Source organism: Channa argus, chromosome 24, assembly GCF_033026475.1.
Source record: "Channa argus isolate prfri chromosome 24, Channa argus male v1.0, whole genome shotgun sequence".
Lineage (NCBI taxonomy): Eukaryota > Metazoa > Chordata > Actinopteri > Anabantiformes > Channidae > Channa > Channa argus.
Genome location: NC_090220.1, coordinates 7,544,944 through 7,561,937, shown reverse-complemented (window position 1 = coordinate 7,561,937; position 16,994 = coordinate 7,544,944). Strand labels below are relative to the sequence as shown.

The 16,994-nt window shown below is 37.0% G+C and overlaps 1 protein-coding gene across 2 annotated transcripts in view; it reads left to right on the top strand.

The window, feature by feature from the left end:
* Positions 1–16,994, top strand: part of slc8a2a (solute carrier family 8 member 2a) — a 28,335-nt gene that overhangs the window by 6,654 nt on the left and 4,687 nt on the right. The window contains exons 2-9 of one of the 2 annotated variants that reach the window (XM_067494878.1): positions 7,602–8,012; positions 9,444–9,581; positions 10,465–10,692; positions 10,773–11,045; positions 12,667–13,101; positions 13,313–13,674; positions 14,886–14,989; positions 15,571–15,588. In XM_067494878.1, the coding sequence (XP_067350979.1) occupies positions 7,665–8,012; positions 9,444–9,581; positions 10,465–10,692; positions 10,773–11,045; positions 12,667–13,101; positions 13,313–13,674; positions 14,886–14,989; positions 15,571–15,588 (1,906 nt within the window). In that variant the 5' untranslated portion in view covers positions 7,602–7,664. The remainder of the gene's footprint in view (positions 1–7,601; positions 8,013–9,443; positions 9,582–10,464; positions 10,693–10,772; positions 11,046–12,666; positions 13,102–13,312; positions 13,675–14,885; positions 14,990–15,570; positions 15,589–16,994) is intronic. The other variant, XM_067494879.1, reaches the window with a different exon arrangement.

The window sequence follows — 16,994 nt, the reverse complement described above, 5'->3', positions numbered from 1 at the left end:
TAGCTTTTTCTTAACAAGTTATTAACATAATTGGCAAATTTAATTGGGATTTAAGGACCAATTACTAGACAAGAATAACACTGAGTGTTCGAAACTACGGTAACAACTAGTCAAACTTAAACACAGCATTCTGCTGTATTCATGGATTGTACTGTAGGGCTTTCTCTACATAATTTATCAATATTCAGTAACCCTGTCCTTAGTCATTTTAAGGTTGTAGGCTAAGGCAGAGCACTTTCTTTCTCTAGTTATCAAAAATGCAAGTTCTTACTTTAACTTCTTATATGGTAGATAAATATTTAAACTAAGAACATGTTGTTGCCTCTTTATCGGAAGTACCCTCCTGCAACATGTGTGCTTACAGTACATTCTGCAGTTGTTTTTGAGTTATCATGCTTTTCAGAATTTCTTAGGCTGTAGTACAGAGGATAAGTTCAGCCAAACTAAAAGATTTGATAGGTGATTTGTTACACCATGGAGATTCTGAATATTTTGGAACCAAATCTAGAATGGTTCAGATAAGCTCAGATCAGATGACATCCCTAATCAAACCAATATTCGCTATAAATACCCTTTGCCATTAATACAGCACCGTTTGTCCTAGTTACACTTGCACATCTTTTTACAAGGCGCTGGTTGGTTGTTTGCCACCGGTTCTCTGTGAATTTAGCCAGTCTTATTTTCTTGTGTCTCTTCAAAATGACTTCCAATGTCAAGTTCCGAGCTCTGTGAGGGTTACAGCACATATAGACTGAAGACTGAAGATAGTTCTTCAAAATAAATCTGGATGTTTGTTTGTTCTGCTGCAGAATGAATCCAAAGAGAAAGACCTTTGAGCAGTACGGAACTAGGAGATAAAATTAATTTGTCAGTAATTTTGTTGTACTTTTTATAAGATGATATTAATCCTTATTAAATGTCTCTGTCATCATTCAATGAAAAGGATTGCTTTATGAGATGACTGGATTCATCATGTATTAATTAAATTAAAATTTTAATGTTATAAAACAAATCCAAGATTTTACTGTCTGTTTGTCATTTCCAGACAGTTTCTCAGTTGATTTTCCATAAAACCTACAGTAGAGTACAAAAGTTTACATTTTACTTTCAAGAGGCCAAAAGAGTTAAAAAGAATAAACAGTAAATATGTTCTTTTATCATCATAACTAACAAAAATTGTCTGTTTTTAAAAACATTTTCTTCTATTTGAACTATAAATTATTGAAGTGCTAACACTGCATGGATCAAAAACTTAACTCTTTGTGTTTATGCTTTAGGAGAGTGTTGGAAGACTATCTTTGTAACCACAACCAAAACCGCCTATCAGTGTTTTAGTTCTTCATTAGGACTTTGTGTAAGACCTTTGTACTGAACGCTAGCTGCCTAAGACTCTGTACACTGACATTTCAATTAGTCTGTTCATATTTAGGTCAGAGAAATGGAGCTGAACTGTGGTGAGTGAAAGTAGATCGCCATAATTGAAGAACCGAACAGCATGGCAGCATGCCCATCATGCTGTAAACTAAACCTTGTGCTCAGCCAAGCTCTCGCTGATGCTGTCCAGATTGAGAGTAATTTTGACTCAGCAGGTACAGAGACTGTTCATGACTTGGTTTATCTTTCTTGCATTGCATATACATGAATCTCTCAAAAACCAATTAACTTCTTTGTATAATGATTCCGCTAATGATTTTGACTTAAACACATTGCAGATATGGTAAAGATTGGGTTGCAGCATCTTTTGAAGAAATACATAACACTACGCATTTGTACATAAACATTAAAAGTGAACAAAGGCACTGCAAACTGTACCTTAAGGTAAATATTTTTGGGTCTTTTGTAGACGTACTGTCAGCTTGTTCTTATGTGATTCATTGAAGTGCATTCTTAGATTGATTCTTTATCCAGTGACTTACTGAACATGACAAAACTGGTTGGAGAAACAACTTCATTAGATAATGCTTTAATGAACCCTACTTTCTTTGCATGTGCTTTCCCATTATGACCAAAACACAGGATGCTCCACTGTAAAGCTTTTCCTGTTGTATTGCTCTTTAACAATGTGAATGTTTGGATACCGCAAAAACTATTTCACAAATTCAGTAAATGACAGACATTCATTTTTAAGAAAAACATCTGTATGTGTAATACAGCTTAATATAATAAAAACCATCGATTGAATTTTACATATATTGAAACAGATTAGACTTACTGCTAATCTAAATTACAATGTTCCTTGCAAACCCACAACTTTCACCCGAGTAAGTGTTAAATTTAAAAATTTAAATTTGTTGAATGTAAACAAAGTCAAGTTTGTTTACAATGAAGCCTTCACAAGATACCTTTAATGCAGCATTTGTGGTTTGGACCAGTCTTTGTCTGTTTGCCTATGTGTGTGTGTGTGAGGCCTGGAGGATTATCTTACACTGTGATTCATCTGGTTCATTGACATGCCTATAGCAGCAAGCCAAAGCCTTGTGTTATTTATTAAAGGGATGGATCCCTTTCCTTTCTTTACTTGAACTGCAAACAGAGAGAATGTCTAACTGCCTTGATTTGTGTGTTATCTGAACAGATGTTATTGTGCTGTAATGGATGCCTTTTATACCATGCTGCTCAAAGCGCATCATCTGTAGCAAAGGTGATTTGGACGTACAGTTCATGACAAGTGTCAGGGTAAGCAAATTAATTTCCACATTTCCAACATCCCAAATTCAGATTTGTGTCTTATAAAGTAGTTTAAATTAAATATTGGCTTTATCTGTATGTCAAATATTGGTTTAGCACCAAGCATCCAGCTAAAATGTATTGGTCTAATCATTTGTACCACAGTGTGCAAGTGTTGCTGGCAGTTTCATTTCAGTTTGCTTCTCCGCATCCATACGCTTTGACACTAGTTAAGTTGTGCCAGCAGTTCCTGTATAGCTTAGATATAGTTCCCTAAGATAATTACAATTGGACATTTTCTATCTCATTAGTTTTGCGCCGGTCACCAGATACACCGTTAACTGAATGCCTATTGTTTTTTTCACATCTGGTTTATATGTACAGTTAATATTATTAAATCTGACAGCTTGTTTGATTTTCACCTCATGCAATTTGGTGTTTAGAATCTTGTAATACTATCATTAGATTTTGATTTTCATTTTCTCAGCATTTTTAGTTTTGGTATGAGAGTTCTGTATATGAAAAATTATCTTGTATTCTTAGGAGCCTTTATGTACACTAAAACAATTAGGACCAAATATAATGTGGTTTAAACTTATGAGGAAAGCATGATTAATCATGTATGAACACAGGTGCAAACAATTTCTGCAATTTAAAAATGTGTCATGAACCCAACATAGACTTTGCTTTTCTTTTACTTTTCTTAACAGCAAATTTAGCAAAAAACTAAGATACTGGTGAGCGAGGCCCTTAAAGTTTAATTATTAGTATAATTATGTGAAGCTGCTGTACCTAATATTTATTAACAATGGAGCAAACGATTAGCATACAAAGATTCATGACCTGACTCTACAGGATTTTATTACTTTCCAGGCTATTGTTTTGTTTTGGCTCTATAGATATAGTGAATCTATTAATTCTCACTGCTCTTATTCACCGTTGTTACCAGTGGCATGAGGCAGCTGTCCAATGACAATGCCAGGACTTTTACTTAGGACTTAATGAAGACAAAGCTTATAAGAGAGTGAATATTTCAGGGGCGACTGTGGTGCAGGAGGTAGAGTGGTCATCCACCAATCACACAGTTGTCAGTTCGATCCCCGGCTTCTCTGGTCACAAGTCAAATTGTCCTTGAGCAAGACACTGAACCGCAACTTAGTTGTGGGTGTTGGTCAGCTGGATAGCAGCTCCTCCATTGGTGTGTGATTGTGAGTGTGAATGGTGAGTGAGAAGCAGTATGAAGTGCTTTGAGAAAAGCATAGGTAGAAAAGCGCCATATAAGTGAAGACTATTCACCATATTCAGCTTACTTTAAATTTGCCAGTATGACTAATATACAACTCTGGGTGACTGTTATGTTGCTCTGCAGTCATAAGATATCTGTGTTTGGCACGTGTTTTAACATTTAAGCTAAGCTATATTTTCTACATTGAATTTAAGTATCATAATATGTCAGTGTTGTTATTGCAGGTATTGTAAATTATAATTGATAGGAGAGGCAAAGATAATTTAAAGCATTTAAAGAGAACAGGGCATCAGTTCAGACAGGCATCCAGTGCTTAACTGCATTTATTTGCATTTTATTTTCTGTGAATGAGGCTTGAGTTTTTCATGCCAGAGCCTTACACCAGAATGTGACTGTACCCCATTGAACCTCACTGACAGGTCACAGGCAGGAAATATTTAACTGTTAAAGGTGCTAACTCTTTTTTTTTTGCTAGCACTCCTATCAGTGTAAGCTAATCCTAGGCAATCACTTATCGATGGTGCTGACAGATAGTGGCCAGTGTCAGAGGCAGTTAAAGAGATGAGCTGTCACCCAGCTTGCTGATCCTGTACCAGGAGTGAACAAGGAGACCACAGACCTGTCATCAGAACCCCCATCCCCCAGGTATACCAAAGGCTTGGGTTGTTCACTACCCTCAACATTGTAACCTATACTGTAAAGAGGGTCTAAGCATTTTCCCTTGTAATGAAACAACAGTTGAACATTGATATTTCCAGTAAACATCCCTTATGAAACAAAATCAAAACAGCTGTCTCAGTGTCACTGAGCTGTTCACGTGAGGGTATGAAGTTGTAGCCAGTCTCTCAGCTGAAATAACTAAGAGATACCCCACTTATCTCCACTCGAAAAATTTAATAGGATCTTTAGCTGAGGGATGTTTACAGAATTGCTTGTAAATGACATGAAGGACGATTTAGGTAAATACATTGCTCAAAAATGCATTCCAATTCTTCTAGCACCAGCTTGTTGATTAGCTATCATTCACATTGTGGCTCTGTAGACTTTTTTTTGAATAATCACCACTTGCCAGACACAACATAATTGATGTTGAATGTTAACGACTGTGCAACATATCGGGTATGGCTCTAGATAATTTATAATACAGGATGTTAGCATGGTCTGTATCCTCTAGCACAGGTTATAAAACTATAAGATCACACATTTTATTATTGCTTGCCTTTTTATTTAGGTGATCTGTGAGTGTTTGTATTGCTGATTTCTGTTTTTTTATTAATGTGTTTGAACTGACACTTTTAGCATTATGCAATCTGATGTGACAAACCATTGTCACACCATTGTCACCAAACCCTTGTTTTGCTCTTGGTATCAAAATATGAACATTAAAGTAGATATTTTTGGTGAGCCTCCCTCCCCTCAACACCCACTGGTGTAAGGTGGCCCTCTGTCTGAGGTCGTGGTAACCATAGCAGGCCTTGGAAAGTGAAATGTGATGCGGTGGGCCCTCTGCACTGTGTTTCTGAATTACAACTCCATAATGAGCTGGCAGAGCTCAGACTGCATCAAAGATGCAGCACCACAGTATCTGTTTCAACTCACAGTGCACAGCCTCACCTGTGGAGAAGGGCGGAGGTGGTGGGCCTAGGAGGAGTTAGAGACTGAAAGCTTTCTACCATTCTGCTGTTCTCTAATCATACATCCCCACATGACCTCCTACTGTGAAATGTCTGCTACACACTTACACTGCTCTGCTGATATGCCTGTGTTTTTCCTCTTCATTAATACAAAACACACACAAATGTTAAATAATGTCATGCAACTGATTAAATGAATACATTGAGGCAGCAGCAACACACATGTAATTTACAATGTTTTGAACAAGATTAAGACATGTTTTTAGAATCAGTGAAACATTTTGCAGTATTACAACTAGGTAAGTAGTTACCATAATGGCCAATTGATAGCTTATGGTAGTGCATACAAGGTTCACTCAGGTACCATAGCAGTCATGAGTGTCATGGAGGATTGATCGAGTACAGTTAGGATAAGTAATTTGGTAAGTATTTGGATGATAAAGAAAGTAAGTAATTAACAGCAAGATTAATAATTATTTACATATGTTACAGATTGTTGTCATTATATGAAAATCTAAAGTGCATTAAAATAATTACTAGTCTCCCTTTTTAAGATCAGATACTGTCTTGAGTAATACTGTATACAACACTATTAGTAACAACAACCACAACAACAATAATAAAAATGAAAATTATATTATATGAGGCAGATAGGATAAATACTCTAGTGTGAATGTGACAAAAATGATATAAGTAACAGGTATCATAAAGTTGTTGTGTTGTCCAAACTGCTATTTAGGTAGACAAAGGTATGTCTTAAGTTCACTCCCCAAATGTTCCAAATGTTCACAGTTTCATCTGTTTTAACCTATCCTGGTTTGACATAAGGACTCAGTTCTTCTGGCCCATTAGTAATTTTAAATGGTAAATGGCTGCAGGAGATGCTGATCCAGTTCTACACTGCTGTCATTGAGTCTGTCCTATGCTCCTCCATCACAGTCTGGTTTGAGCAGCCACTAAACAGGACAAGAACAGACTGCAGTGGAGACTAAGAACTGCAGAAAGAATCATTGGTGCTCCCCTGCCCACTCTCCAGGACTTATACACATCGAGAGCCAGGAAGCAGGCAAAATAAATCACCAATGACCCCTCTCCCTCTGGACACAACCTCTTTCAGCTTCTCCCATCTTTCTTCAGACCATCAGTTATTAACAACTGACCTCATACTTACTGATACATTGCTGATATCCCTGCTTCAGTATACACTGGATACACAAACACTTTACTACATGCTCACACAAATAAACACATTGCACTGTAAGTACACAAGTAATTGTGTTGGAACTGAACCTGCCTTCTTTAGGCCATTTTTTATGCTGTCTGTAGTTTGTTTCCCTTGTATGTTATTTGTCATTACATATCATATTCTTTGTATGTGTTAGCATACTTGGCCAATAAATCTGATTCTGATCACCATGCTTATAATTTCATAATAGGCAATACTTGTCTGTATTTAGCTTTTTAATAACCATTTGGCATACAGTTTTGAACCTGTGCTCCTGTGTGGCCTTTTTTGTCTCATTTGTTTGTGTGTGTGTGTGTGTGCATACATGTGTGTGTATGCGTGCATGTGTGTGTGTGTGAAGGGGGTCAGCTTGGCCACATTTTATGTGAGAGAGGGGTAAATGATTAAAAATGGGAACCTCAGGTGTTGCTAAAACCAGAAATTGTTTTGTGTAAATACAAGTTTGAACAACTTTTTGGCAGTTTATCAAGAATTACTATTATTTAATATATTTGGTGGAAATGAGGATAAACATTGCAAAGTATTGAAAGAAATATCATGCAATAATTCTTAATTATAATAATCTTAATTTAATAATCATCATTTCTGACATAATGAAATCACTGCATTACTTAACACCGTACAGATACAGTTATCTGTAGGAGCTTTTAATTTGATCTGAATTTTGCGCAAGAATGTGATATTCTGTTTACTGCTGAATTCTTAGCCTTAGGATAATATGTTTTTATAAGCAGAAAAAATGTAAAGTAATCTTTTACATCTGATTGCATCAGATTGTTTCTCAAAAATGTGCCTCCTCTGTCTCTAGGAGAGTCTTCTGACCCTGCGATTCCCCCAGTGACCCCCAGACCCCTCCTGACTCAGGAATATTATGGCACCCCCCCCTTTTAGAGTTTCCACACTCTTTTTCCTCCTCCTCTCTCTTTTCCTCCTGGCCCACCCCTGCACCTCATTCCAGCCACAGGATTTGGAGCGAGCATCTGGCGCTGAGGTGCCTCAGTCCATGGGTAACACAACAGGATCTGGAAAACGGACATGTTCGGGCACTGTGGTGTGTAGACCTGGTATCTTGCTACCTGTGTGGTCACCACTCAACCCTCCACTGGTGGAGCAGACAGGGAGGGCTGTCATCTACTTCCTCTGTCTCATGTACATGTTCCTTGGTGTATCCATCATCGCAGATCGCTTCATGGCATCCATAGAAGTCATCACTTCTCAGGTAATATTGCTGTTAATTCTTTGGTCCCATTCTACTAACAAATAATGGGCACTGAGCTCTGGTGAGCAAGAGTTACATGTGCTTTTATAAAGTCAGGTTTGTAAACAAATATAAACTGCAAACTGCATCTATAGATTTAGATATACATCTGTCCCTCTTCTTACTGGTAATCTATATTGATGGCTCAGAAGTAGTTGGACACCACTGACTTAATGACAATAAATGTTTCAGTTTTTGTTTGATTGCTGATTTCTCAATCACTGCCTATTGTTTGGACCCAAGAGATCACCACATAATGAGTTTCTTTCCTGATGCTTACCAAGCCTGCACATTAATTCATTCTGCTGCTTTTTTGTTGACTGTTTTACTGTCAAAATAAATATGAACCTGACTGTTGTTAAGATAAAGAACCATAACTTTTATAAAATTTTTATACGGATTGTTAGTGATTGCTCATTGACAAATAAAAGTATCACATGAGCTTCGAGCCATAACTACTATAAGCTACAACATACAGCTTAAACTAGCTCTAGTATGAGAATTAAAGTCAATCCAGTCTGCTCCACACAGCCATCCCTCCCACTGCTTTGCTACTGTCATCTACCAACTGCTACCTTTCACAGCGTTCTGCAAAGCTCTTTAACTGTTGTTTATTATCAAATTACAATAAATAACAATGCTTTGAAATGTACTAATCTGATTGAGTAGCAGGTTAAGCCTCACTCAAAACCTTTTAGAAGCATGTATCTCTGTACTGCTGCCTGTGCTGTTTTGTGAGTGTCAAAAGAGGTGTCGACAGCACTTCTTTAAATAGGTCGTTAAGTTAATTAAATCCAGGAGCTTATTTCTACAAAACATTTTAAAACTAGCTTTATTTGACAAGCGTTAAATGATCCTAATATTAAACTTTTGCTCAATGTGTTTTAAAAACTTTTTACAGTTATTATCATAGTCCATACTCAGTTTTGGTTTCTGTATTGATTTCTAAGTCACACAATTTCTGGGTTCTTCGCCTGTGGTAAGCTCTTTTACATACAGTTAAGAATAAAGAGATTTTTCACATTAAATACTATTTTATGTCTCAAGTGCAGACATTGTGGATTAGTTTTGGTCTTGTACATTTTTTTAGTAGACACTGTAAATTTTAATTGGCTTTTTTGCCTGGCCAGAACCACACTCAGTTTTGTCCATTTACAGTCTTAACGGTTTTGACATAAAAAAAGGCATCAAGCAGTTCTACTGTAAACAAGAAGGCATGTGTATAGCAAGATTGGTCTGTTCTGTTCGATTATTCAAGTTTAATATATCATTGATTATTTATTAAAATGTATTTTTAGCATCATCGTTATGTGACATTAATTACATAAATTGAACCTTGCCTGCATGAATTCAGTGGTAAATAACTTTAAATACAAATCTCTGTCATTGTAGGAGAAGGAGGTGACTATCACCAAACCAAACGGTGAAACTACAGTGACTACAGTGAGGATCTGGAATGAAACTGTGTCTAACCTCACACTCATGGCCTTGGGTTCCTCTGCACCGGAGATCTTACTTTCTGTTATTGAGGTACACTTCAAATACTTTAAAGCACCAATAAGCAGGATTTGGTACTTTTGTTATTTGCCTGTTTATACTGTGTCTGAGAGTTTTTTATCTGTTATAAATACTTGCGGTTTGAGGTCTCGACATAAAGGGAGGGTTAAGCTTGTATTATGCATGTATTTAATTACAAGCTGTAGCTTTTACTGAAACTGCAAAGAAAGCATCAGCTGCCAAACATTGTTAAAATAATATTACAGGATTTTATTCAAATATGACTCTGCATAGTTTTATTTCTCTTCACATTAACACTAAAAACAGCCTGGCAGTGACACTATTATGTAATTTCACGTTCCTGTAACAATCTCATCTTATATAATCTGCAGCGATAAAACTAAATTGCATAATGAAGTAAATATGCATATTCAGACATTCTAAAACCAGCTTACAACTAAAATAAACTTACAAAGCAAGGATTACCTTGATATGTTTTCATCTGCATTATTACCAGTCAGTGTAGCATCAATATAATTTTGAAGTGTTTATTTTAATATAAAAGTGTTTTTGGCTTTAACTTACCTTGTTAACACACAAGAGACATTTCACATTAATTATGAATGTGGAATGGTGATCAGAGTCTAACTTTTTGTCAGTCTCATCATAAATAAAATTAACATTATGGTCTAAGAGGAGACAAACTTTTTTTCTTGTTGTAGTATAGGTTATTTTCTGGTTTTATTTTTCTACTTATACATAGTAAATATCAGTAAATATATAGTAAATATATAGTATTGTAGAATTCCCACCAAAAAATAATAAGGATATTTTAATATATTTTTGTAAGAAAGTTAGTACAGAACTGACTCGGTTGCCTTATTTCTTTTGTCCCTCAAATGTTTCCCTTTGACAGGTGTGTGGGCACAACTTTGATGCAGGAGAGCTCGGCCCAGGCACTATAGTGGGCAGTGCTGCCTTTAATATGTTTGTGATAATTGGACTGTGTGTGTGGGTGATCCCTGATGGAGAGTCTCGCAAGATCAAACATCTGCGTGTCTTTTTCATTACGGCTTTCTGGAGCATCTTTGCCTACATTTGGCTCTACCTAATACTGGCTGTCATCTCACCAGGGATTGTAGAGGTGTGTTTCCGATGTCGTCATATGCATTATTGTATTTTCTAATCAATGAAGTATATAAATCCAAATGCTTACATTGGCAGGTGTGGGAGGCTATAGTGACACTACTTTACTTCCCGGTGTGTGTGATCTTGGCTTGGATTGCTGACCGCCGCTTACTCTTCTACAAATACATGCACAAGCGTTATCGTGCTGACAAGAGGCATGGCATTGTGGTGGAAATGGAAGGTGACCTTGGCCCCAAAGGCACAGATGTGATCATGGATGGAAAGTTGTCTGATGGCAGTTCATACCCTGGAAACTCCAGTGTTATGGTCTCTGTACAGACAAGCAATGAACTAGACCAGAATAAAGAGGTAAGATCAAGATTTAGGATTAAATCTTGTTGACATACATGGCACTATATTACAAGACTGGCTTGTAAAATCACGATTTTCCCTTAAGATGAGGGTTTGTGTCTATTTTATATTAGAGTGCTGTAAATGTTTTACTAAAAATTGGGCCTATATTTGTAATTATTTTAAAGAGCTGGTATTATGGAAAACAAAAAGTAATAGTTTTGGAATGGATTAAGGTGCTTCTCGATCATTCTATCTCTGTGGTGGTTTAAATAATTCAAAAGTTTAAATCTCCTGCTTCCACCGTGACATCATTTTGGACTGTGAAGCTGAATAAACTTCAGCTATGGTAGGGAAAATAGAGTTGAGAGAGAGTTTACATTGCAGCAGAGTAAGAATTAAGGCAAGACTTTGGATGTGTCATTTAAACATGAACTATTTTATGAACCTTTATGGAGCTCTTGGTGCTAAGCACATGTGCCATAGAAATGTCAGAAGTGTCATTACTACACAGAGGGGCCCAATGAAATCTGGCAGTGCTGTAACCCAGACTGTATTTACACGTACCTAAATTAACAGGTTAATCTGAGAAACCACCTTTCTCTGCTCATTGGGTAAAAGTGTACATAAACTTAAGAAACCTTATTGGAAATCTGTGTATACATGGAGCAGAATAGTAATTGGATTTCTCCTCCGTATTGGACATTGGACAGATTTTAGACACCTGGTACACAGATTTTAACTGTATAATGTCTTTATGTGTGTTTGTGTCGCAGCAGAGTGACAGCACAGGGGATAAGAAATAAACAAAGGGGAGACACATGCGGCTGATCCACAATTGGAACTGAATCTATTTTAAAAATCTCTGAGGGAAATTGACTCATTAGACTTCTATGAGTCACTTGGTGTTAAATACATTTTCTGTGGGACTTTAGACAGACTTTTCATACAACACATCAGGTCATGATTTTCATTTAGCTATGACCACCAATTCCAAGTGAACAGAAGTATTACTTCTCTAAGAAACTCTAAGATTTGTAAAGCAATTGCTGAGAAAGTTGTCACTGAACAACCTAGCTAAGGAAACAGCAACCACTTCCCCTTCACATTTACAATCAATATCAAGTTCATCAACTACATAACTAGTGTGTTACTCCATTTACATCTCCAGCAGCCAGTTTTATGTAGCTGTTCCTGCAGCGTAACATTGTTCATAGAGTGGTGTTCCCATTAACTGGTGTTGAACATAGAAGCTATAATATCAGCTCTTTAAAAGGCAAGAGAAAAGACATCTATGAGCAGGTGTACATGTTCTGTCCTGAGAGGACCATTGGTGGTTCTGAGGTTTTATAACTTTAAAAATAATGGGAATTGAAGGTCAAAATTATATTTCCTGTGGCTAGTTTGAATAGCAGGAATTTTCTCTTGGAAACATCAATACTTTTGTCATTATATTCTAAGCCATTTGTCCTTATTTTGCTGTGAACTCTCTCTAGAACCTTCTTGTCCACACACAGCCTGTTTAGTCACATTGTATGACGGGACTACTGAACAATATGTGCAGCCGTTTTAGAACATCTGGCAAAAAGTACATCTCAGTACATATGGTGTTTTAATTTCCAACTGATTTCTTGGATAGGTAGTTTGCATCCTCAAAGACCTGAAAGACAAACATCCGGACAAAGACCTGGACCAACTGATTGAGATGGCCAATTACTCTGCCTTAGTCCACCAGAAGAAAAGCCGTGCCTTCTATCGTGTTCAGGCGACACGCATGTTGATCGGTGCTGGCAACATATTAAAGAAACACGCTGCTGAGCACACACGGCGTTTAGGAGTCCAAAATGCTGACAAGGCCACATGCTCGCACATTTGTTTTGAAAGCCCTCAGTACCAGTGTACTGAGAACTGTGGCTCACTGAGCCTTGGAGTGATCCTTGATGGAGGCACTGGTGAGAACATTTTCTATGTTGACTACTGTACAGAAAATGGCTCTGCGAATGCTGGGGCAGATTATGAATTCACTAAAGGAACCCTGGTGTTTAAGCCAGGGGAGACTCGCAAAGAGATCAAGGTGAGCAAGAACAGGTGGCTGTGGAAGGTAGTCATCTTAGTTACTACAAAAAATGTTGTCTCCATTTCAAAATTTTGCCTTTGTCACAAAGTTCGCTGCTTGCTGTATTTCAATTTCTCTGCTTTGTTTAAATATACCAGATTATGTTGCAAAGAAAGTTTAAGGTGTGTGCCATGAGGTGTGTAACTGTACAGTACTTTACACTCTCCAGGTTGTTATCTTGGATGATGACATCTTTGAGGAGGATGAGCATTTCTTTATGCGTCTTCAAAACCTGAGGTTAGAAGAAGGTGGAAATGAAGGGACAGGAACCCCACCTAAGGGACAACTGGTGGAGCCACTGGTTGCCACTATAACTATCTTGGACGATGACCATGCTGGCATCTTTACTTTTGGTCAGCAGGTGCTGCGGGTGAGTGAGAGCACAGGAACACTGAGTGTGACAGTGATGAGGAACTCAGGCTCCAGAGGCACTGTTGCTGTGCCCTACCATACAGAGGATGGCAGTGCCAAGGCTGGTGTGGACTACGAGGAGACAAGTGGGGAGCTTCAATTCACCAATGAACAGACCAGGTTAGGCACTGACTAGCAAGCATGGTATAAAGTCAACCTCTGCAGAGATGGAGACAATGGTAGACATTGGGTCTGTTATGGTTGTGCCACTTTCCTGCCCCTTAAAATACAATACAGGAAAACCATGCTTTTTCATTATCACAATGCCTGCAGGACATAAGGCCTGTAGTATTTTTTATTGTTTTTATAACAAAAATATAAGTTCATTTGTACAGTACTGACTCCCAGACCAACTGATTTCTACTGAAGGCATAGAAACAAATGTTAAACATGTTTTGGTCTGACTTAGTTTTTGAATAATTTTTCAAAAAAATATCGTTAATAGTATCAGTTCCTTGTGCATCTCTTCTATGTATTTCTAAAAAGGTCTTTTTGAACATTTTTATATTTATCTAACTTAATATAAGCCAATAAGCCTTTCCAGTATAACCATGAACACAGTAATCAAAAAGACCACTGTGGTGGTTTAAAAAGAAGTAAACCTACTTTTTTAAAAACCATTAGTCCTGAAACAAAACATCCTAAATGCTTTGTATTTATGCTACTTTGGTTTGTTAGGACTTTTAGGAACAGAGTATATGAACATGAACTTTAACATTACTATGGGTGATCAGTCATCCACTTCAAGTGGAAGAGGCCCTTTTAGACAGAATTACCGGACGATTTGACACCCAAAGATAATCCTTTCTCCGACCGAGTCTAGGAACCTTCAGTCACCCCATGTAAGCTGATAGATCCTCATCCCATTAAACTTTCAGGCGATATAAACTGTTTGCACATGGACTAATTGTACACTTAGTGAAAGACTGTTATGTAACATGTCACATCAGCAGATGCTGCATGATAAAGAGCATGGGATGTAGTAGATAGGGGGAGTGGGAGGTGGTTAGCGTTATCATTTAATTTTTATTTATTTAACTGATTCTTTTCTGCTGAAATAATTTATTTTTATACTTGTGAGATGTGAGCATTTAGATTAGTGCTATTTCTGTGGCACAGTTAGAGGAAGAACACACTATGATTAGTCTTGAATTATTTACAAGTCCAGTGTGATTAATTATTTAGTTCACTTCAACTGGAGATGTGATTTAGATGTTAGAGCCAAGAAAGTTCCGGCGGTTTTGTGTATTTAGCCACCTTATTGTGAATTGAATTTATTAATAATTTTTTTGTGTGTTTATGTGTGTGTGTGTGTGCTTGCATATATCCAGTCAGGTGTTACAAGTGCACATTATAAATGTGGACGAATATGAAAAGCAGGAAAACTTCTTCATAGTGCTTGAGGACCCAAAATGGCTGAAGCGAGGACTTTCTGGTGAGTGTGTAGGCATTTTAAGTTTTATTATTAATGAGTGACATGTGATTTCATGATGCTATGTAAGCCAGTACAAGATGATAGTCAAAGAAAATGTTTTTTTTTTATTTATAATAACCTAAAATACTATAGACAAACTAGTAGATTGCAGCAAAAATAAGAGCTGAAATAAATAAAATACAAACAACAGCAGACCAGGTGTCTGTATGTTGGACACCTTTTTAAACGCCAGTGATGGAAGATTACATCCTGCACTTCACTGCTGTCTTTGTTTCACTGTCGCTGCAGGCAATTATAAGTTTAGTATCCTTTAGTGCCTGTTGCCTGTAACCCAATGTGTCAGCAGGATGATGCAGGAATTGGATATGTACTTGTTAGTGGAGGTCAAAAGAATCAGTTACATCAGCTTATAATGAACGTTTACTTCATCAGGTGAAAGTGAAAATAAAGGCCAGCAATCTGGAAGTGTAGAGTATTTGTTTTCCTGTTGTGTTTTAGATTCAGTCAGGCCAAATAATGTGTTAGGCCCTAAAAATAGTGTTATTGTATGGTACTGAATCATTATCTGTCTTTCTTCACAGCACTGCTGCTAAACCAGGGTAAGGCAGTTTGTAAGTCTGGTTATTAATGCTGCAATGTGCTGCATAATAATTTAAAATGATCACACTATCAAAATTAGGGTTTCATTATATACATAAAACCCTTCTTGCTTTCCTTTGACTATTACGTCCTGTTCAAAAAAAGGCTTATTACTTTCCATTTTGCCTCCCTTGGCATTGTGCTTATTTGGTAGAAGAGCATAAATTTAACATATCATGAAAGTCTTAAGGCTTGCTTCTTCTTGTTTTGTGCTGTAATTTACAGTCATTCAATAATCCTCATGAACAGGATAATGTCGAGATGTTTCTCTTACTGTAGATGTAGTGTAGTTTGTGCAGCTGCTGACAGGTGTTTCTATTCAAAACCCTATTTACAGTATATAATTGATGCTTGGCTAAATAACAGTAATACCTCTCTGTATAATGTTGTACAGTTCAGCAACCATCACGTGCCATATTTAGCCTATTACTCCTACTGAGAGTTTTACATTTTGCCATGCTATACTAAAATTTGACCAGGCTCATTTTGGTCTGAGTGGACCTTTACCACTGCTAGAGGTACAAGTTCCACCACTGGAGCTATGGACTAGACTTCTTGTGGCAGTATATGCCACCCATGTTTGCTGAGCCATGTGTGTTTTAAGTGTGGTTGATGAAAAGGCTGGGGCTTTTTACTGCGATGTCCAACTGCAATGGATCAGACTGACCCTAACAATTAATGTGAATACTTCCTTAACAAATCTTCCTGCTATTAACTGATATGCTGGTTTACACTTTTGATTTATCTTATGTTAGTTTAGTAGGATAAGGGTTTTTTGAACAAAGATTCAGATCATGCTTTTTTCTGGGTTGTGTACAGCCAACAACATATTGTTTGAGTTTATTGATTGTAAGTTCAGGAGTAGGACCCTGGCTTTGAGTCTGTTATTAAAATAAATAATAAAAAAAAGACTGTCAATGATGTATGCATGCACACTAGTGCTAAAAGATATACAAAAAAGAATTATGATCATTTATTTCTATATTATTCCACACCAATAATTATCATGATATAATTCAAGTCATTATTATTTTACATTCTATATTTATAGATGCTGTTGTTATCGTTTTTGCTTTAATTTTGGCCTCTTTACATTCAGGTTTTTGTGATTGAGCTGGTAACACAATGAATTCCCTCTCCACCCTTTCCAGGTTCTGGTTTCTGACACAATTTACAAATCATTCATGTTTTGAACCATTTCTAGACAAAAGGTTAAGCTTATTATTTTAGAATTAACCAACATATATGGGAAGAATATATTACAAGATAAGACAGACAACATGATATAGCACAGCCCTGATACACACAGCGCCTTTAATCTTTTTTACTTTGAAAGTGTGTGCAGTGTGGCATGTTTTCTTCCTTA